The sequence below is a fragment of the Gallinula chloropus genome, assembly GCF_964237585.1.
Source record: "Gallinula chloropus genome assembly, chromosome: 7".
In the NCBI taxonomy this organism is placed as follows: domain Eukaryota; kingdom Metazoa; phylum Chordata; class Aves; order Gruiformes; family Rallidae; genus Gallinula; species Gallinula chloropus.
In genome coordinates this window covers 14734996-14758292 of record NC_140092.1, presented here as the reverse complement: position 1 = coordinate 14758292, position 23297 = coordinate 14734996, and the positions used below count along the sequence as shown (strand labels likewise).

Below are 23297 nucleotides of genomic sequence, written 5' to 3'. Positions count from 1 at the left end.
GTCACTGCTCCCCACAAGCCTACTGATAAACAGATTTCTTCCCTTGTAATTTCCTTCTGCGATGCAGATGGTTGCACCAGGCTCAGTGACAGGAACAGCTTCCCAGCAATATGCAGTGATCTGTGATGCCTGGGCAGCCGACCGTCCCATTATTGAGACAGAGCACTCTACCTGGGATCTTTCCAGATGAATTTTGTGGCTTGCAGGTTAGGGAGGGCCTTTACTCTGTTGTGCACCAAACACAGAGGCTTAGAGGAGAAGAAAACCTTCACTGGGGCCAATGAAAGGTGTGTTACTTGTTTTTGGTATCAAGACCAAAAACAAAAAAAAAAATCCTAGTCCTGACTGTTTATGGACTTTAGGAGAGAGCAAGGATGTGCTGTGTTAAGGGGCAAGAGAGAAGCTGTCCGAATATTTGTAGGGGACCAAGTCACTTAAGAGAACCTAGGAAAAAGGCTGATTAGCAGAAGTTAAAAATTGTGAAATCTCTGAAGTTTGTTTAATCACTATTACAAATCCACAAGGATAGATTGATGGGCAATTGATTCTGTTTTCTTTATTTGAGAAACCTTTTTCAAAGCACTAAGAACCTAATAAAGTTGTGGACAGGGAAGCCAAACCTGCTTATTTTAACAAACTGAATTTGCATTTGGAGCAAGTACTAACACTGAAACCTTTTCTATACACAGATGCTCCGGTCTTTATAATCAACAATTTTGATGCTAGACTGAAAACAAAAAAATCTAAAACTCAGTTTCACAATTTTTAGTTCTACTTATTTACTCTCCAGCATTCACTTGTACTAGATGATGATGCTAAATTAGTGAATTTGTCTTTTTTTCTTTAGAGTGACCTTGTTGACAGTAAAGTTTTGAGGAAATTCCTTCATTCAAAAACCATCAATATTTATGGGAGCTTTAAATAAAATACCTGGAAATGTTAACTCTGATGAAAACAAGAAGATTTTAAATTTCAACTGAATATATTTTTCTGTCTAAGAGGAAATAAATGTTGGATCTGAGACATTCAAATTTTGAAGACACATGCACTCTTAACTTCCAAAATTCTCTGAGTTAGATTTCAAGCCTCTGTGTGTACCTGTGAGATTCCCTTTTGGGAAAAAAACACATGCATATGAAGAGTCTTGACTCTTACCCTGAGCCAGTGGCAGATTCAGCCTGGCAGGTGAGCTGCGCTCCATCACCAGCACCTGGTGGTCCTGTTCACCTCCTCCTTTCAAGATACCCGTCTCTGGGTGTCCTGAGAGCACTTTGTTTCCACTGCCAATTAAAGAAAGACACGTTGTACAAATAATAATTGGAAAAATGCCACCTAGAGTATAATGGCAAAATCAGACTTTTGAGTACCAGTCTATTTTTTGCAAGAAGATTTTCGTTACTGTGTCAGCCCTGACAAAACAATGAGGATAAACTGTCACAAATTAACAACTCTCCAAATGTGCTGAGTCTCCCTACTTCCCTCACTGTCACTTACATGCATTAAAGACCATCCTGGATTTGTGGAAAATGGCTCCTTTGCCAGAGAAACACCTTTTCTCACCATTCTCTTTCCTGTGTTCAGTATCATCAGATGCTTCTCAACATTGTGAAAGCTGTTATTAGCAGCTGGGCAAAGACCAGGGCTCTGAACACCACATGGCAAGTTTGGGTACAGCACTTCTGAGACAGGCAATCTCACACAGATTTTGGGTGGTAACAGCTACTGTTCCTTTATTCCTCCAAATGGCTTGTGAAACTCGTACACAAGACATGGCACAGTGTCACACAGACATCTGAGTTATCTAAGCTGTGATCTGGTTGATGTGACAGCCTTTCAGCAAAGCCATATACTGAACAGGCAAGCCTTCTGATACCCCAAACTAGCACTGCACAGTGCCATGTATGTGTAACCCTGTGGTAAGTGAATATTCATGGGGATGTTACACCTATCACCAGGCCACCAGATGCTGATGCTCCAGCGTTAATCATGGGTGACATGCCAGAACTCTACAGAATACAAAGCTCCATAAGGCTAAGAAATACTTAGGCTTGAGCCATACCTCCTCTTTTCTTGCCAGAGATCATTTTCCTTGCTTTTCGGAGATGGGATACAGTCCTGCTCCCAGAGCAGCTTTTTCTGCCTTGTAGCTTCTTTTTGTTTGCCTTCCTCTGGGGAGCTGTTTGAATCAGTTGTGTTCTACAAGAGAGCAGGGGAGGGAACAAAGAGCTTCCCTTGAAATCGGCATCAGCACACACATGAGAAAAGCACAAACTGTCCCTAGATATATTGTGTCAACATATCTTATTATTGTAAAGAGCATCTCACATTATGCAGCAGAATCATTTGACCTTGCTTAGGCTAAGTTTGATTTTAACAAGCTAAAACAATCAACTAATTGTATTAAATTGAGCATGAAAAAAAGCCACTGCAGGGCTGATGAATGATGAGATGGTGTTCAGGATGATAAAATAAAACCTGCCATTACATATTTTCAAGCAGAAATCTTTGAATGACTTAAGATAGTCTGGATGGTTTCCCATTGGACTTGGGAGGACTTTGTGAGTTACATCAGCTTCCTGACTCTGCCAGGAGGCAGAGCATTACTCGCAGGCTGTGGGCATTCTCTAATGGCAACATCAGTACTGCTTCCAAAATGGTACTGGAGTCGGTCATCCCTGACTGGGGGAGCATTAGTAAGCCACGGCACCGTTCTGAACGTGGCATAAGCAACTCCATCCAGGAAGTTACCACTACACAGCCACATGGAAAAGGGCCATGGCTAATGCCCCTGTGCAGGGATGAGTGATAAGAGGGGCAGGAATGGTGAGAGGAGAATCAGATGATACGGTACTCCTAATCCTGGAGTTGAAAGGAGAAAGGCAAATGTTGCCTTTGGTGTGGGTGCCTTAGGCAGGAGAAAATTAAGCCTGAGAATCCCACACTTATTCTACTGATCTCACCTGTGGTGTCATTCTCTGATCTCTGACAAACACTTATTTAGCTACTAGATGCATCAAGTTAAATATTTTGTGTAATACGAAAGAGAATTAACATTTTTTGGTTTGTTTTTCTGCATTCTAGGAGGGATAGTGGGAGAGAAAAGGAGGAAAAATGGGGAGACAGAATTGTTTCGTCTCAGATAGGCTTACAGTAGAGATTTTGGATGCACGGAAATAATTTCAGATTTTGTTGGCTTTGAGAAGGCAGTTAAACAGAAACAGAAACTTTACTAATCCATGAGAAACTCACCGCTGTCTTGTTTCCTTCAGTGGTAGAAGAAGAGGAGGAGAGGAGCTCAGCAGAGTTTGAAGAAACAATGAATGGAACTACAGTATCCTCGATTATCTTACGTTCCTTTACAAAAAAAAATCGTATCAGAAGAGAGCTATGAACTATAAAAAACAGAATCATGAAGTTTGGCTACTTTTCTCACATTTAGATGGCTCTCAGTTAGGACCTGTGGTACCAAGAATAATGGTAATACCTCGATTTTTAATTTGCTTCCAGGTTTTGCACTCCCTTTCCTTTCACCATTACCATCTTTGAAATGGGATGTCCAAAACTGACAAGACTATTCCACTCGGGATGGCACCACTGTTTCTCACAACACCAGTCTATTAAATTTCATACAAAAGTATGGTACATGAGAAACTGCTGAAAGTTGAAAAGAATGTTTCTTTGTCAGATCACAAGTATGACCCTCAGGCACAGATGATAAGACACCATTTTGCATAATGTACAACTAGCCAAACTGAAAACATGAATATTTTAAAATTAAATAATGACCCACATGCAATAGAAGAAAACCACCAACTTCTCCGTTGTTAACATTTACAACTGCAAGCTTTGAACATTTCCTGTGAGGTTTGTTTTGTTTGGGTTTTTTTAAACCAAGGCCAGTTTACAAAACATCTACATGATGAAGCCCAAAGCAGACATCAATTTCATCTGGAGTTCCACCAAGTCCAGACACCAAGTATATGCCAAAATGCACAGGGCTCTGCCTCCAGACTGAAGTCTGAGCGTGCCCAGACACCACTGTACTGACTCACTCTGACTGCACAGCAATTAGACACCTCCACTGATGCAGAATTTCTGAGAATACCTGTCTACATATTTAAATGAAACAAACTTCCTGAGAATTCGGCCTTGAGAAAGCTTTTTATTAATTAATCTAAGTATAGGATTTTTTAAATTATGTAAGTGGGTGCATTTAAATGTAAAAAAAAAAAAGGTCAATAAACAATCTCCTCCTCTGAGCCTTGTACCTCCTCATAGTATCTACGCTCCTCCTCTTCAACTTCTCGCTGGGCCTTTTCCCATTCCTCCTTCAGCTTGTCCTGCTCCTTCTGATACTTCTCCTGTAAGAGGATGCAAATAAAGATAAGAACAGAGCATTCTGTATTAGGACTGAATTCTGTAGTATCTCCACAGTGAAAATGAATCTGCCAATCTGTGGTTCTATGAAATTGAAAGATAAAAATCTGAAACATCTGTAGGTGCCAAAAAAAAGCATCTTTTACTCCTCTCCCCACTTGTTTCTAGCACTTACATGTAACAGCTTCAAACCACAAGGAACTTTTAACATACTAGAAAAAGTTCAGTGTGTTAGAAGTTTTAAAATCCTTGGTCAGAAACTAAATTTATGCTCAACAATTTCAATAATTCCTTGTTTGTTGTACAGTATTATTAGGAGTTCCAAAAAAACTACCACACCCCCCAAACCACTTAGGCATGGATTTTACATTAAAAACTTCAGCAAAGTAGCATATAAACAAGCAGTTTTTGAAGATACTGGTACTAATTTACAAGATATGTCAGTACAATTCAATGAATGATGAATACCTGTGTAAATTGAATAGATAAAAGAAAAGTGTGCAAAGGTTTGAAGCTTATAATTAGCTAAGTATCTTATTTTCCTACCTCATGAAATTATTTCTTGAGAATTGTTTTAATACAGTTTTTCATGAAAAATTATCTTAAAGAGATCTTTAAAATTGTTTGACATAATTGGGTTGACAGAATGACTTCTATATCCTTTTTACATCAGTTCCAACCTCTGTTCAAATTAGAAACCACATCTACCTAATCCAGAAGAGATGCATTTGCTATTGAGGGAACACTCACATAAGCCAGAAAAATCATGAGAATTTTACACCATTTTAAGAGGAAATAACCATATTAGCTAAAAAGAAATAATCTCAAGAAAGCAACAGAGAGACACTCATGTTATTTGTAAAATATGTTAGGACTTCATTTTATCATTCTCCATGCTTTGACAGTTGTTTGCTCTTGTTACATGGAGGAAAGATATTTTTTTTTTTTAGACCAAACCTAATCAGAGTTTCAAAAGACACTACTGACTAATGGGGAAATTGAAGTTCTCAGGGCCACAGCACATCACAGAATTGCAGAACATTAGAAGTTGGAAGGGACCTTGAAAGATCATCTAGTCCAACCCCCCTGCCAGAGCAGGATTGCCTAGACTAAATCACAGAGGAATGTGTCCAGGTGGGTTTTGAATATCTCCAGAGAAGGACACTCCACAACCTCTCTGGGCAGTCTGTTCCAGAATCCCAACTAGAACACAAACCCAGACCTTTAGTAGCTTACTCTAACAGTAGGCAAACCTAGTGGTTGTTTTGAGAGGGTTCCCCCACAATAAAACCCCACCCCAAACCCTTTATGTCCAAGTTTAGCTTGATGTTTTCCAAGAAGAGCCTGTGTACAAATCAGTAGTCTACAAAAATCTATCAGAACCATAATTTTAAAGAAGAGTTGCACAGGTGTCAGAGTCAGCCAATTGTCAGTCTCAAGAAAGAGACTCCAAGTCATTAAGAGCCTCACAGTCTACGCTCAACATACTTTAAATGTAGCTGAGTATCAACATAGTGTTTAACTCCACACTGGAATGCAGAACTAAATCCTTTTGGTCTTTCCATGAAGCAGGCGAGACATAAGAGTGGCCAAACCACAGAGAACATGTGTGTATGCTCATTTTATTGCTCATCTGCCACAGCATTTGCTCAGGCACCCACAGATGATGTGGAAAACACAACATGAAATGCTCAGCTTTTGTCCAAAGGGACAATTCGACAGCTGAACCTCATGGTGGAAGACATACAGTTTCTTCCCTACCTGAAGCAAGCGTTCTTGTTCATGCTGCCACCTTTCCTGGCGCTTTCGCTCTTCTTCTGGATCCCAGGACCAGAAATTGAAACGCTTAGGTGAAGAAAAACCAACCTATTAGATTGTGACACTGTACTTCACAAGGCTACCAGAGAAAGCTGTGCTTCACAAGGACTACCCCTGGCAATGATGTTAAAAGGGAAATTTAGAGCTAGATAATGGTTCTCTGAGCTAGCAGACAATATTCTTAGCTTCAGTGACACCTGGGATTGCCCACAGGTATTCAAATGATAAAATAATCATTTGGTTTGCAAAGAAAGGCTTGGGAAACTTCAACTGGGGAAGACGCAAAAAAAGGAAAAAGATCTGAAAAATAGCTCTAAGCAGCACTGAACAAAGATACCTCCAGGTACTCAAATTTAAAGAAAATACCTGGTTTGCTTCTCTATAATCTTCTGCACAACATGCAAAGCAGTTTGTGATTGTAAAAACAAATTCTCTCATTTCATATGGCTTCCAGCACAACAACCTATAGTCTTGTTTTAAATTTTTAACCATAATTAAATAAAGTCTCAGGCATCACTAAGGATCCCATTACATGATACATTTACATGTTTAAAATCCTTATAATCAAGGGCAATTTTAGACACTTGATGCCATATTCCTTTGCACTAAGAGTTGTATTTGAATCTGATAGGAAGAGATTATGTCTACTTTTGATGTGACAAATAGAATATGAAATACTGTGTACTTCTGAGTAGCATTAGTGGTGGATTTCTTTTTCTTTTTTTCATTGAGGAGACAGTGAAACCATGAGCTCCTCTACTCTGCATTTAAAACAGAATGGGTAATTTAGAGTTATATATTCTTTGAGATTGTGGAGCTTTAGTGGCTCCAGCAACCCAGTACTGGATAGTTACCATTCCCTTCAGAGAAAAAAAGAGAAATCATTCTGATTTGGGGATGTTACGAGACAGTTTGCATTAAAAAACCCACTTTTGTTAAACATGTATCTTGAAACCAAATGATGATGTGAAAAAGGTACTCACATTTGATTTGTCACCACTATCAGAATCAGCTATTAAGAAAAACAGAAAAAGGAAAAATTAACTTTAACACAGCAAAATATGCTTAGCCTGTGGTGAAAGCTACTTGTATCTGTATAAAAAAGCTTCATGTTAGTTTCCTATTTGCTCCCACAACCAAATGCAAGGAAGGACTAATCGCAAGCAAGTAAACCAGAATAACAGATTACACCCATCACCAATAAAACTACTTTTAATCTGGGTATAGAGGAGCACAACATTAACTAACATCAGGTTCTACTCTACCACTAGCTACTGCTATCTACTTCTGGCCACAGATACTAGCAGTGTTTGGACACTGAGCGTTACCCACTTTGATCTACTTTTCCCTTCGTGATTCAGTGGGAGGAAGGAAAAAGCATAGCAAAGCTAATGGGATGGGACTACACTATTCAAGAGCCACAGTTACCAAGAGAACCATTGCCATTTTCTATCCAAACATCTTTGAAAATTAGGCTGATTTAAAGAAATTAAAGAAAAGGTATTCATAGGCAAGTGATTTCATTTGGGTGCCTGAAGCCAGAGCATCACAACAGCGTGCAACCCAACAGCTCTTTGTCAACTGTGCAGCAGGAATAGACACTTTCTATGAAAGCGAGAGGTAGAATAAGTCCCCGTGATCATCGGCTTTCACCCCAGCCCCAGGTCTGAAGACACCTACGACTGGAGGCAGCAGAAGGGCTGAAGCTGGTCTTAGCGCCGCATTTACCTGACTGCGAGAAAAACTGTGAGCGCCGCCAGTTGTTGCGAACCCTAAGCGGGACCGCGGCCCCGCGGGGCGGCTCTGCAGGCAACGGCACGGAGACAAAACAAGAAACAGCGCGGTCAACAGGTGATGACAAAAGGCCTCAGACACGAGCCACTTCGGCCACCAGAAGGATTTTGACTACAGTTGCTTTGGCCCACGGCAGGCAGCTTACAAGGGACCTGCCCCTCACACGGACTGCCCATATTTAAATGCCACTTTTGCCCCGTGGCACCTAACCTTACAGGAGAGCTCTAGCACACTAATGCTCATCAAGGGCAGCCACCCCTTCTTTGCGTGCTGCTCGCCTTCATTCCTACTGGAGACACAGGTTTTAAAGGGTTTTGTGATCCTTTCAGCACAGTACATGCTGTGAACACTAGAGAGCAGCCAAGTGTTTCAGCATCACTAAGAAAATAGATGAGACACCTACAAACTCTTGCTTGGTATTTGGACTGCTTTATGCCTAACATAAAATGATATTGTTCTCAAAGCCTGTTTGGAAAGCGCCACTTAAAACAAGTGAGACTTCTATTCCTTTTCAGACAATCCTGTTTTCCACAGTGGAAAATACTTTTCACTTTCAGTAGTTTCAATATTGAAAACACCAGCGTCATCAATACGTCACCTATTCATAAACTAACAACTTAGGAAGTTCTCAAGGAAAGGACTTCAGATGATTTTTCTCTTTTTTTTTCATGTACCTAGATACATGCATCTCTAAAACCAATATAAAATCAAACTACTAAACATTATCAATCTCAACCAAAACTTTGTCATGAAAGCAAAAAAAAAAAAAAAAAAAAGTTCTGCTTTGCAAGAACTCATGATGGACACAGGTCAAATTTAGGGTCACAGCCAAATGTCTGTACAGCTCACCTACAAAAAGGAGCTCCACATAAGCAGCTGAGTGCAAAATTTATCACCAGAAGTTTTTATTGTGAGATAAAACCAATTGCTAAGCCATTTTCATCTGTGAGCAGCAGCAGAGATAAAACATAATGCTCACTGATGTAACACAGCTTTTATTGCTCAGTCAGGTAAGTGCAATAGAGAGCTCTCCCTGCACCTCCTCTGCTGTTTCATAATTCTGCTGTTGTGTTTAAGGGGAATGCCCAAAAGACCCCTTTGCATCACAGAAGGTGCACTGCCAATGTCAGTCAGATAAAACTAGAAAATAATCATTTTAACTCCAAAACCCTTCAGGCCATTGATTTGGCACTTCTCCCTGAACAGCACACACACATATTCAGTTACTATCCAGCCGAGTTCTCCAAATGCTTTTTGCTCACCTTGCAGGCCAGAATTCTGCAGGGTAACTTGGCTGGTCTCGGGTAGTTTCTTTAAAAATGGCAATACTACACTCCCCTCTTGTTCCAGGGCTTTTGGTTTCGTCACCTGTTCAGTCATTTGGGAGCAGAAAACAGCATTCAGAAAACAGCAGGTTCAATCAGATGTTAATTTAAACCCTATTTGTTTTCTGAATCAACATTACCAAAGATGAAGCCTCTATCTTGAGCTCTGTAACATGGGGTTGCAGCGCTGAAGTCCTGGAAATAACCATTCTCTTGTTTCTTGCTGACATTCACACTGCCCTGCACACCAAAACCAATCCTAACCCAGGACCAACATCTAACTTTTCTGTCAGAGCAGTATGCTCATGGCTCCTTGTTACCTGTGCCACCATCTGTACTTGTTCACCACTTCAGGAGGACTAAGAGGGTAAGCTCCACTGTCTACACCTTCTAGACACTCTGCCCTCCCAATGCGTGGTGGGACTGGGTTTTGCAGGTTAAATTCTCATCTCTGCTCCAGCCAGTTTACAAATTCAAACTACAAGCAGTCACTGGGGAATCCCTTTGGAGAAGGAATTCTGATGACCATAGGATCTGGGACAGAAATCATCCTCCAGGGTCATTCCCTGGCAGACAGTTTGCAGTGAACTCCTGAAGTGATAGTATATAAAGAAAAGTACCAAGTTGCACAATAAACTTTTCCATTTGAGAACTTTCTTTTTTGGTTTTGGCTTTCTCTTTCTTGCCTGCATGTACCTCTGGTGTAGCACAGAGCTCTGATTCCTTCTGCTGTTCCATTTCAGGTTTCTTCACATCTTTGTCACTTGAAGCAACTTCATCTTGTAGGACAGGACTGGGAAGAAATTCTAATCTCTTCACAACAGGGCTAGCACAAACTGCAGTTGACTTGAATTGCTTTTGATTGGAACCTAATCCAAACATGTAAGAGATAATGTTGCAAGGTTAAGATATTTTTTTCACATAAAATGTAGACCTATTTCATACAATGCATTTTCTTACTGGATATACTGTAAGCCCATTTACTCCATGTTTTGAAAACCATAGGGAAGATTAATTTCTCAGAGAAGACAAGACTTTAAGAGTGAAATTCACCTCACAAAATGTAGTTGCTTACACTTTACCTGGGTATTCACGGTCAACAGAGAGGCAGCTATTGGGCAAGAGTTACCCAAATACAGACAGAGCTGAGATGAACTGTAACCTACCACATGCCTACTGAGGTATAAATCTCTTTCCTGAAATCATGTGATGAATCCTAACCTAAGATGCTGCCCAGACAAGGGACTATTCCACAGTTAACATGGTCTCACTGTAGGTACTGCAGGATATTTCAGCCTGCCTGTTTCCACTAAACCACATTATCCAACCACCATAGAGCAAACAAACTGAGCTAACAGGAGGCCTTGGACTGGAATAACATAGTTGTCATTCTGTTCTTAAAAAAAACCAACAAGTTGATGCTGATATATAGGAAAAGGGACCAGGAGCGCATGGGCCTACAGCTGAGCATCAGCAGCTCAACTAAGGCCAGCTGATACCATCACTGGAAGCAGAGTGGTTGCCAGCATCCCAGGCAGTGCATAAGCACCTAGACATCTTTCTAACCTCCCAACGCAGAATCTTGGCTTCAGATCCTGTCCCCTCTCCAACCATGGCAGTAGTGGCACCTTCTGAATGTACCTCTTTGGCAGGCTAGGGGAGTGAGCTAAGAAAGAGATGCACCCCAAGGCTCCACTGAGAACCTGCACACAAGCAAAGACAAGAGCTGCTCCTGCTGCCAGGCAGATGTGCACCACTTTGGAGCAGTTCCCACACCATTACTGGCATAGGGGTCACAGCATGGAACTACCTGACTTGTACTGAACAGGACGGGAGGCTGCTTATTCTACCAGAAAGCCACACGGTTTGGCCTACATCTATCCCTACAAAACAGACCTAATGAAAAGCCATGTTCCTTTAACATTTGAACTTTTGCAATGCTGTCTCAGCTTTCCTTGCTGGCCAATATTAAACACTGCTATCAGTACTTAATGTTTAGCATTTCTCACAGGTGTGGAGCCTGACACAAGGTGGCTTTGTGATTTGTAGACAAATATCACCAGCTCATCACTGCTGACTCTTGAGAGGAGAATTTGGTTGGATCACCACAAGACTGCAGCTTCTACTTTACCTGCCAGGTGCAAATCAAGATTGTTAACCTCTGTACTTTAGCATCTGTGAGCCAAAGTAATTATATCAGCTAATGAGCCCTCGGTAACAGCCCATGTGCTCCAGAGTCTTGCAGAACATCAAGAAAAGGCTGGATATGCTTTTAATCATGGGGGAATGGTACCCCATTGAATATCTGAGTGCAAAGCTCAATTTCTGAAGTCAGATTTATCCTCAACAAATAGGAGCACTATGCTTATATACCAATTACAGCTAGAGATTTCATTTAAATACCTACTTCAAATAGTACTTTTTACTTACCCATACCAAGCTTAACTTTGACAGATCCATTTAAAAAATAAACAAAAAAAGACTACGAACTTAGTGTGGTAGAGGCAGTAGATAAAATGCCCACTTATAGGTAATGTTTCAGAAATACCCCTTTGATGAAAACAGCTTCAAATTTTACCAGCAAATTCCTTTCCCCAGATTAGGAATCTGGGGAAGAATAAAAGCTTCAAAGCATAAAGTCATGAGTGTGCACAATACTGTCCATTTAAAGTCCCTATGAGGACAGAAGTGCCCCTTCTTATTCTCCTTTTCCATTTCTTAATGTCTTGGGGTGTTGGGGGGAAGGTGGAAATTCAAACAGACCCTGCTCCTGACTGAGCGTTTCTGCCCTGGCTGCTTTCCGGCTACCGCACGCTGTGGCACCAGCGTCCCACTCACACAGACAGCAAAGCAGACAGCTCACATCCTGAGCAACGTGCAGGCAGGTGTGGCATTTCAACCACAGAATGACAGACAGCCCATGTTGGAAGAGACCTTGAAAGATTATCTGGGTCCCACTTGGACCTTTTGCATCTGGAAAGGGAGCCTGGAGGAGATCATCTGGCACCCTGTCCAGCCACATCTTGAAAACCTCCAGCCATGGGGACGCTACAGCATCTCTTGGGAGGCTGTTGCAGTGAATGACCGTTCTTACCGTTAAAAATTCCTTTATTATGTCAACATTTCTGACACCCTCTGCATTTTCTAATAAACCCTCTTGGTGCCGCTGCAGATGCAGCTATTGGACTTCTGCTGCAGGGTGGTCCTCAACCCCAGCTAGGTCGCTGGGCAAGGGTAGGGGTGAGGGCAGCAGCAACAACCCACCTGGGGATGGGCACGCTGGGCTCACAGGTCCCACACTTCCCGGGCTGGACTCGGGCTTCTGGTTGGCAGCCCCATCTCCTTCCACTGGGGAGGCCTGCAGAGAATAATACAGTAGAAACACAGTGAGTAGAGTGGAAACAAAAGTATGTGTTAATTCCTCAAGGCAGTACTTGCTGCTTTTTTGTAACGTGTTTGAACTGGACTGGTTTAGAGCTCAGCAGGGAGCTAAGGAGTAGGTATGTGGTGCTGGGGTGTTGAATCACTGGGCTTTAATCTCCTTTTCAAACCCTTCATCAGCAACCATCATGCAGTTGGTTTGGAATCACTACTACAGGCGTTTAAAATCGTAGGATATCTTGGATTGTGTTAGCTGGAGATAAGCATACATTTCACCCTCAGTTTCCTCTTCCAGAGTAACACAAAAACATATGCATTAGTGAATACACAGCACATACTAGGGTTTGAAAAGTGGCAAAGTAATTAAATACTTCCTTTATTTCACGGTTGTCTAAACAATCTGTTATCTGAAGGGAAAAGCCAGAGTCAGTATTAAAGGTAATGAAATACTTGAAACTCTATTTAGAGAGGGCTGAAAAAATATGGTGAGAGCATATCGAGCCAATAATCCAAATCCCTCTGAAAAGCCAGCTTCCTGACCCAGGACAAGGCTGTTGCAGAGCTAAAACCACACTGTCAAAACAAGGGCAGCACTTCAGCTGATCTATTTAGCAGCCTCTACCATACATCCGTTTTCCCAGTAGGCAAATCTGCAGCAACTGTCCAGTCCCTGCACACTGCTTATAATGCATGAAAGATCTAGAAATGGCACATTCATCAGAGGGAAATTAAAAAAACCCAAGCCAAACCAGACTATGTTTAAAAAGTAACATATTTCAGAAATAATCTATTGTAGACTTGCTTTCCTGTCTTCCTCCCACCCCTCCATCTTATTAACAGCTGGAAAGGAAGAAATGTGATGAAATTTCCTCTTTTCTGGGGCAGGATTCAGACCTCCACCTCCTGCATGGATCCTGTTTCCCATGCCTTCACACCCACACAAGCCTACAGCCCCTCATCCATCCGTGCCTGCTGAAAAGCAGACTTGGGCCCTCACAGCTTGATCATCAGGTTGCCAATAGGATGGCAGTGCCTGTGGACACACTGGCTCCAGAGAGCTTTGCTGTCGGTAGTGCTCAGACATCCCTGTCTCTCTTCTCTCTGGAGAGGAACAGAGAATGTGTCTGAGAAGACACATGAGCATGTACAAGTGGCAGCATCTCTCCTCCAGTGCCTGCCGCAGCTGGCTGTCTGACATCTTCCCCAGCACCTTGCACTTCCACTGTACCCTCACCTTCACAGGAGGACACACAGAAGCAATGAATCATTTAGGTTGGACAGGACCCTTAGGATCATCTGGTCCAACTGCAAACCTGACACTGCCAAATCCACCACCAAACCATGTCCCACACATCTTTTGAATAGCTCCAAGCCACCCTCCACTCTCCAGAAGCAACTGTCCAAGTTGAGAAAAAAAAAAAAATAAAATTCAGCTTTAATTTCAGCCTCAGAGGCTTGAAAGCTATAAACAGTGACAAACTGGGGCTGACAGAAAAAGTGTTGAACAGGGTTACATTCACTGAGGGAAGTGCCAATAGCACCTGGAGCACCTCCTGGGTCTGGAGTTATCTCAGGAACTAAACTGTGCCGTGAAGCTATCCTCCACAAGTGCACTAACTAAATCTACCCATAACCTATATCCAGGAGGTTGAAGTGGGTATAGACATAGATGTTATTTATGGAAATTCTGTCAAAGACGATTAAAAAAAAAAAAAAGCTACTACTTGCTGCAGGAAAATTGAATTTTGCATGCTGCAGAAGTTCAGCTCCTGCTCATGAGACCTGACTGTCTCCTCCCTCTGCTGAGCAATTAAAGGCTAGCAACATACAGCTAAAAATACGAAGCTGATTAGTAAGTAATTTATAAAAAAATTAAGTCATCTTCACTGGGGAGCACTCTCATTCCCAGTGCATCTAATTCCAATATGACACCAATATGCACAAGTATATGATGCATTTAAGAAAAGTCTTGTACTGACACAGCCGATAAAACGTCTCTTCTATCACAGACTATCACCACTCACATTCATGAGTATTTTGTGATCAAATGATGATGTGGCTCAACATGAAAAAGGCATACAAGCATTGCACTGCACCTAAGAGGATCTTATTTTGACATGGACACTGCAAAAAGGAACAACATGGCAAGTGATGTTTCTGAGGTGTCTTAGAGGAGATCTCACGCTTTGGGATAAAGGACCCATGTAGCTTCTCTGCAACACCCGGCCACAACCACACGCATTCGTGTGGGCAGAGGTGACGTTCTGCAGGACCACAGAGCCACTGGCTCTGCTGCAGGTACTTACAAAGGAAGGTCACACAACACCTGCTAGTCCACTGCCACAGGTAACGAAGCCTTCAAGGGAAGCAGGAAAAAATCCTGCTGCACAGAGGCTGTGGTTCTCTCTGCTCCCAGATCCAGGCTGGTGTGAAGACTGGTCTCACTAGTCCCTAAGAACTGAAGAATGCGTCTACTTGGATTGGTGTTTTTACTACCCTGTGCATCTAGCTACCCAGGAGTTAAAGTGAACTTCCCCACTTAGGATTTAGAAGCCTTAGCCCATGATAAAAAGCTAAATATTGCGATTGCATTTGCAGTTATGAGCACAACAGTAATAGAGGACAAAGCAAGACCTCAGTTCTGCCAACCAAGGTGTCCATTTACCAAGGACAGAAGCACAGCTCACTATATAATGTTATCAAACACGTAGTATTAGGCAGGAAAAGCAATTACTTCAGTTTGTGACAGACAGGATTTTTTTAGTATTTCTTTAATGAAGCCCACACAAGCCAGAAATAGCCGCACTGCCTGTTGGTGTGGCAGAATCTTGTATCTGTACAACCCCCCCAGAATACAGTAACTAGAAACTCCTACAACACCAAGCAGCACAACTACTGTAGGAATCCAAACTCCAAAGGAAGTTAAACACAACTTTACTAATCCTGATTGTAAATTGAAGACTCAGGTTAGAAATACAGTTTAAATGACTCAGGAAGGAAACTGTCTGCAGTGTCACTAGCCACACGTAGAGATTGCCTGACATACCATTCAGACTTCTGTGACTGACATCTACACATATCATGGACTTAAAAATTGTCATACTGTGATTTCCCCATGAAAGCGAATGCCTTCTGTTGTTGCAGGTGGTAATGGCAGCATGACCTTGGGCTGCCACAACAGTTACCTTGCAAGCTATGCCAGTACAGTACTACAGCCAGAACACTGCTCTGACACGTTAAGTCATCTGCCGCATCTGGCAGCTGTATAATGCTATTCTCAGGCCAGCTACTACAACCAAAGATCAGGGTGGATCAGTAATTGAAAGGGGAGCCTTGAAAGTATTCCAAGAAATAGTGTTAAGTATTCTTGCTAGTCATTTTTCTTGAGTCATTACTGCTCAATTGGGATGTAAAATAAGCTCCTGTCACTCAAGACTCTGAAAAGTACATGGATGTCTGGAGGACAGGAGACATGGATGCTAGATTCATAACCAAATCTTGAGCAGAGCTCCCTTCCAGCTGCTTTGAAGCTTTGCTGATTTCACTTCTCAACCTAAACCCTTTTTCTTTCAGGTAGTCCAGCCTTCCACACATCTGCCCATGTGTGGTTCAAGGCAGAGATGTCAATCTGGAACAGACATACTTACTCTGCAAGTGTTTCTTGTAATGAATCAAAGAACAAAGACTTGTCCTACCAGATACGTACAAATCAGGATTTCATCCCTGCTCTTCTGTAGTTTGGCCAATAATCCTCAACCACAAGAAAGCTTATACTTTAATCTCAGTTCAATCAGTGCATTTTGGAAGATGAAGGAGAGTGTTACTTGGATATAGAAAAAAATAAATTATTTTGTGCCAAGCACGCCGTGAGTAGAAATGGACAAGTTTAAGCTAGCTAGTGAAAAATTAAAAGAGAGCCAAAAACCTCTCCCTGATCTTTTTAAAGTTGCTGTCTATATATTTTTTTGTTTGATCAAAGTATAATTAGAGCTACAACAAGCCAATAATTTCTAACTGCTCAAAGATTGGTTAAAATAATGTTACACACTGACAAATTGATCTCCCTTCACTAAAATCTGTACAAAGATTGCCATAAACCAAAACATTCACGTTGCTAACTTCTGATTCAAAGAGCTAGAGGATACAGCTCCTTAGCATTTGTAATCCACATTGCTGTTTTGTACAGTGAAAGGAAGGCACGACCTGATGGCTGACAGGCAGGACAGGGGTGAGAGGATGATTCTCATAACCAATCAGTCATTCTTTGGGCCTTTGCCCCAGTTTTCCCAGCTGCATTCAGAGAGGTGTGCTTTACCTACTCCCTCTCTTAGTACAGCATCGCTACACAAATACCAGCTGGATATATTCATCCTGCTTATAGGCCAAATCTAGCCTTTCTAGCCGTATATCATAGGCAAAATTTCATAAGCTCCTTTGAGTAAAGGTACATCTCATCTAAAATCTGCCCCCTCTTCTCCCCTGCATACCTAAGTATCCATACATTACAGGCACAAGAATAGTTTCTTGATAATATTTTTCTTTATCTTCCTTCCCACCTGCTGCAGCTTTTTGCATCTCATTTCATAGTGAATTTAGGCAGGAGTTACATATGTTTCTCAATCAGTCTCTGATTGCCAATCATTATTTGATTCACATAGAGATAGGGTTCTTCTCTGACAAGCAACACTGAGGTCTCACTCATAGAAGTTTTCTATCTCCCCCAAATCCTCAATCATATTAGTGTTTTAAGTGGTGCAACTTGACTAAACCATTTTCCAAACTTCAGGCCAAAAGTGCTGTTGAAGTACAGCTGCACAGCATCTTCCTGTACTGCAGACAACGCCTGAGGCCAACCGGACAGATTTAGAGCAGGGCTACGGAGCTTCAAAGAGATGCCTGCCAGGCAGAGAGAAGACAGGGCTACTCCATTTGACAACTGAATTGAAACAGCAGGGGAGCAGCCTTGAGAGGGATGGAGGAGGAGGAAGGGGCACGCAAAAAACAGGAAAAGAATCAGAAAGGGAGGACAGGACGGCCAAAGGTAACGTGTATATATATATAAAGGAATATATATTTCACAGAAGAGACTCAGGGCAGAAAATGAATGAATAAAATACAAACCCAAAACAAACCTCAGAACAGCTAGAGGGCCTGTGTATCTTATTCAAAGCCCAAGAAAGACACAGCTAAGGAGAACTGAATCAATAAAGGAAAATACACAAATAAAGGCAGTGAAAACAGGTTTAGAAAAAGCTTTGAAAACATGCTCAATTCGAAACAGCTTTCTGAAGGTGAAAGAAATGCAGTTGTTTTTTCCACCTGACAGCTCTGCTTCTTCATCTTAGCTGTTTTTCTATCCTTGTTTCTGTTATTTTCTCCTCCTCTCCTAAAAATTCATTAGGGTTAAGCATCAGACAAAAAATACAGCCCCGGTTTCTCCTTCTCCTTGTGGGAGGTGATACTCCAGCAGCTTCAGAAGGCTTTTGTACTTCCAAGAACATGTAGCTTGGAAGCCCTATCCTGCTGGGGCAAAAAAAACCTTCCCTTCTGGAGGGCTCAGAGTGACAGCTGGATACTCAGCATCCTTCCCAGCAAGAGGCCATGTTTCATGAGGAGTGGGACAAGCCTGGGAGGCTCTTTTCTTTCCTAATTTTGTTTCCCAACCTTCCTAGGAGGGGGTTATACCTTCAGAGGGGAGTTCATCATTTCAGACTGCAGATGCATGCTGACATCGTTACATTAGTTGTCCAGAAATGAAACTAAAATAGGTATAGGGAGAAGGCTGAGTCCAGAGTAGCTGACTGATTCTTGCAGGTAAACCCCAGATTGCATCTGTATCGAGCTGCTTATAGCAGTGCTGGTCTGTGCCCCATTACACACAGTGAAGCAACCAAGCACCAGCACCATGCCCCATCTCCGTAACCTGGCATTTAAGCCCTTCCTGTCCATGAACCAGGGCACTCCTGTATGTTCAAGAGCTAATTTACTGCCCATGCCTTAGTCTAAGGGGATCTGGAAAATTAAATGAAGCAGCTGGGAAAAGAGAAGCAATTATTTAGAAGGAACACAACCTGTAATCTTGTCTTAGGCCAGCAAATTCCCCCAGCCACAGGCAGGTCTCCTCTTTCTCCACACCCCGCTCAGTGTGTTCCACTTGTTTCCGCATGTAAGATCCTTGCAAAGTAGCCTCCTCTCCTCGCTCTGCCCTTGATGTGTCTGACACACATAACTTTGCTTGATGCTGAAGCACCAGGAGTAAAATGATTTGCATTACCCAGTCACATCACTGATGAAATCGTGGAGCAAGTGATACAAAACCTTTAGTTAGAGAAACTCTGGCAATAGCACCATTTGGGTGCATGATTGTTCACTCTAGAAGGCTTCAGTATTAAGTGCCCTCATGTTGACAAACCAGGAGGTGCTCTGCAAATGTCTGTGTCACAACAAATCTGAAAATTCAGACTCTTCTGCCCCCTTGGCCAGTATTACCATGAGGGCTAAGACACTGGAAGCAGGAATGGGACACAGAAAAATCTGTGTTCCACTGGCCATATCGTCCTCAAAGCTGTAGAAAGGGTATAAAGACATTCAAGCCCTAACAGTGGCTTCTGTTGCTGGATTTCCTCTCAACTCTTCCACAGCTATACTGGCCTGGAGATCCTAAAAACGGAGACAGTTCCACTTCCATTCAGCTCCTTTTCTGACTGCCATTTTGCTTCTGATCTACAGCAACCTGAGGCTCTTCTCTACCCTCCAAACACTCCCACATAAGACACAATGCTTACCTGGTTTTTCCCTTACAGCCAATTCATTCTGACAGCAGCAGCCCCTGCTCTGCCATTCCTGCCTGCTCTCCTGAAAATCACTCACTCTTCACTCCGTAACAGTTCCCTCTGACAGGATTAAGTCCATGCTCACAGCACATCCCAGCTCCCATGTTTGCTGCAGGCTCCACAGCTTATTGTCCATGGCCAGGGAGCAGCACGAAGCAGGGGAGTGAGATAAGACACATGAAATTTGGCATGAATAAGCCATCACTCCCTGAGACAGATCCCTGCCTGCACCCTGTTAACTGTTTGGCCAATGCTTGGATGGAATCTGAGATGAAAGCAAAAAATTATCATACTCCAGCTCTTACCACATCTCTGATTCTCTTTGTTGTTACACCAGGGAGAACAGCAAGAATACCCTCTCCTGACACTTGTCTGCAACCCTTTTACATACTTTATTTGCAGTCTGGTCCTTATTTCTTGTTTTGGTTTTAGCATCTACTTTTATTACAGTTTTGTAGCATCTAGATTCCCACTGTGATATGCTCCAGTTTTATTCCTGACTTTTCCTCTGGGGAAGCAGGGGAGAAAAAGATGAAAAGGTAAAATTAATTTGTTTCTTTGATAAGGCAGTTAAGAAGCCCACTGGCCCCTCTGAGCAATTCAATAGTTTATCCTCTTTTCTAATATTTCTGAGAGGGGAATTAAAGCTGAATCTTCAAAACTGCAAGCACATTCACATCCTCTTCTTTGAAAACTGAAAACTGAGACTAATTATGGCTTTCACAGTCCAATTATGTTGCTGATCTAATCAGCTAACATCAGGAGAAGTGCTGAATAAATCTGCACAATAGCTGGGACACAGAGTTGATTTCTCCCTGGCCCAGCACATTTAAAGCACGCTTATCAGCTGCATGATGTCCGAAAAGAGAGACGCTGGCTCCAAAAAGTTTTTTGAATCTTCCCCTCCCATTTGCCTACCCACATCCCAAAGGAAGAAGCCTTTAATTTACAAAGGATTTTGGTAGGGTTTTTTCCCTGGTCTGGGCACACCCTCTTGAAATAAAGCAAACATAAGCACTCGGCTTTCATTAGTTAGCGATTAAATACGTTATGAGACAGAAAACTGGCAGAGAAAGTAAGGCTGGTTTGTTCACGTTGGTCTTACTGTTGGCTCTTTGTGCACACTCTGAGTGGCAGGCCTCTGTAAACTGAGCTCAACACTTGTGGGGTCCTTCTTCAACTCGACTGGGGCCCTGTCCCCTCTGGCTACTCCGTCAAATTTCAGAGATCTGCTTGGTGAAGGAGTAAATATTACTGTTGTACATTCTTTATCCTTCTCTTCCACGCCGTTGACATTCTCTCCGTTCATGCTGACTTTTCCATCTACCTGCAGAATACAGTTAAATAAACGTGCTGAGGCAATTAGCATTCAAAGGAATTCAGGAAATTAGGACTTCAACATACAATGCAACTGTTAACAGAGTCTGTGCCATCAGTGAAGGACAGAGCCAAGCACACATTCTGTTCAAAGGGTCAAGACAGAAGAAAACCCTATTCCAGGAGTTTGTCATAAAATGTAGACAGAAGGTAATAATTCTTCTGGATTCCCTGGTTTCCCACATTTCATTCTCCCAGTAACATACAGACACCCTTTGTGTGCATCCTGAGTCAATGGGTTTTAAAGGAACAACAAAGCTTTATGTTAAATTTAGACCAAAAGTGGTGGGTTTTGCCTTGCCCCATGCAAAAAGCAAACAGGTTCTTTCTGACTAACTACACTGATGGACTGCTACGTAACCTAACGATCGCACCACAGTACTAGTAGACTGTGCTTTCTGAAGCACTGTCACGTGAACTTTGAAGGGTCAGAAGCAGCAGAGTTGTTCTGCTTGTTGCTTTACTGTCCGTAACATCGAAGGAAGGAACCAAAAAATAAAACTGGGTGTTTCACCTTCTTCATGAGGTGATAAAAGTAAATAGCTGCTTTCCCAGAAAATGATTTTGTGCTGTCTCCACGGAAAGGAGAAACAGATTCACGTCTTTGTTCTCAGGGTCGGGCTAGCTCCTTGGTGGGCATACACTCCTACCAAGTAACTCTTTAGCAGGGAATATATAATAAACCCTAGCTTCTTCCTTTGCATGTTTACAGCTTCCTCTTGGGACTTTAATACTTCATAATTATGTTCTGAAGGGAGGTGGCATGTAAAGTCTTCCTTCAATTTGAAGGGGTGTTTGTAGAAGCTGTAGTATACATGAAAATGTCTTGCTATGAAGAACTCAAAAGGCATTCACCATAAGAGGACCCAGCTGGAGAGAGATGAGGAAAGGACCAAATATCAGTACGCTGTGTTGCTCCCACCCAGCTGCAGCACAGGGGTTAACAGGCTTGTCAGTGGGGGTCAGTTTTACATAGATTTTTAAGGAGGGCTTTGCTACTCTATGCAGAGAGATCCTTCCTTGCAAAATCATCACAGGAGACAACACGAAGGTGAGGGAGTAAATATGGGGACACTCTGTTAATTATTTGACTTTGGGGGAACAATGACATAGAACAGTGATTCCTTAGAGAAGCTATCTGGGATATATATATATATATATATATATACAGTGACTAATCATTCCAGGTTTCTCCAGAGGCACCATGTAACAAAAAAAACCCACATGTAAAGCCAAGCCAGAGGTAAGCCATTCCATGAGAACTTCCCGCTTAATTCACCGGTATTGAAAACTGATGCAACAAGTGTCAAAACTGCTTTATTGAACTGAAACAGAGTTTAAGAAAACAAAGTTCTTCCCATCACATCTTCCCTGCCCCACTTCTTATTTCACCACTTACTTATCTTCAGTACTTCTTGAGTAAACAGCCTGGATACCTCAAGAGCAGCACTCCAACTTAGCATCTGCCACCAGTGCTGAGCTGAGGACAGACTCCTCCCGTTGGCTTCTTGTATTTGTGCACCCAGAGGTCTGTTCTCTATCTGAGGGTGATTAACTAAGGGGCCACATCCCAGGCGCTGGGCTTCCTCAGCTCTGACAGGAGTGTGGAGAGGTGAAGGCAGTTAGCACCTCATGCTGCCAGCTTCCAGGCAGAGGAGAAACAGCCCAACTGGAAGTGGTTTCACCGCTTCTGACTGCTTTTCAGATGAAAAGGTTCCCTCCCTTTCCTCACTGCCATCACCCACTCCACACAGTGCTACTCTTAGGGTTTATTTCCAAGTGCAAGTGTGGGCAGACACTGAACCCCACGTCTTCTGTGACTGTGATCTGGATTATCTACTAGAGAAGCAGGTCATGAAAGTGCTCAGAAATAAAAAAGCCAGGAAAACACTGGCATGCTGCACCATCCATTTTAGTGTCTCTGTTTAGACTAAGACTTTTCTCTATTTACGTTAGGGAGGAAAACTAAATGTTGGAATGATCGGGACAGATGCCCTGGCTGCAGAATTTGTTAAACAAACATACTCCTTTCCTTCTGACCTGGAGCAAGTCAACACATTGTCACCAGAGCTGACACTCATTGACAGACTGGTGTTTCTGGGGAAAATAATGCTACAGCTACCTGCATTAGGGAATAATTCCTACTGAGACAATTAAATTTCTTCCACATCAAGCAAACAAGATATAGACAGACTTTTAATAGTGGTTGGTCAGGGGAGAAGCATCTATGGGTTAGTTTCTCCCCACACAAGTGAACTATATATGTATTAACGTGAAGGTGATACGCACGTATGTATCTTGGTCCTCTGAGGAAAAAAGCATTGGGGGATCAGAAAAATACCCAAAGATCCATGATTCACTGATGTCTAAAATGTAAACTCTAGGAGAATAC

The 23297-nt window shown here is 42.3% G+C and overlaps 1 protein-coding gene across 3 annotated transcripts in view; it reads right to left on the bottom strand.

Moving 5' to 3' along the window:
* LIMCH1 (LIM and calponin homology domains 1) overlaps positions 1 to 23297 on the bottom strand; it is a 70257-nt gene that overhangs the window by 11007 nt on the left and 35953 nt on the right. For all 3 annotated transcript variants that reach the window (XM_084267045.1, XM_084267046.1, XM_084267047.1), the window contains 10 exons: positions 20634 to 20855; positions 12579 to 12672; positions 10011 to 10183; positions 9252 to 9357; positions 7179 to 7207; positions 6139 to 6222; positions 4269 to 4361; positions 3250 to 3354; positions 2060 to 2196; positions 1156 to 1280 (listed from right to left, as the gene is read on the bottom strand). In XM_084267045.1, coding sequence (XP_084123171.1) covers positions 1156 to 1280; positions 2060 to 2196; positions 3250 to 3354; positions 4269 to 4361; positions 6139 to 6222; positions 7179 to 7207; positions 9252 to 9357; positions 10011 to 10183; positions 12579 to 12672; positions 20634 to 20855 — 1168 coding nt within the window. The remainder of the gene's footprint in view (positions 1 to 1155; positions 1281 to 2059; positions 2197 to 3249; positions 3355 to 4268; positions 4362 to 6138; positions 6223 to 7178; positions 7208 to 9251; positions 9358 to 10010; positions 10184 to 12578; positions 12673 to 20633; positions 20856 to 23297) is intronic.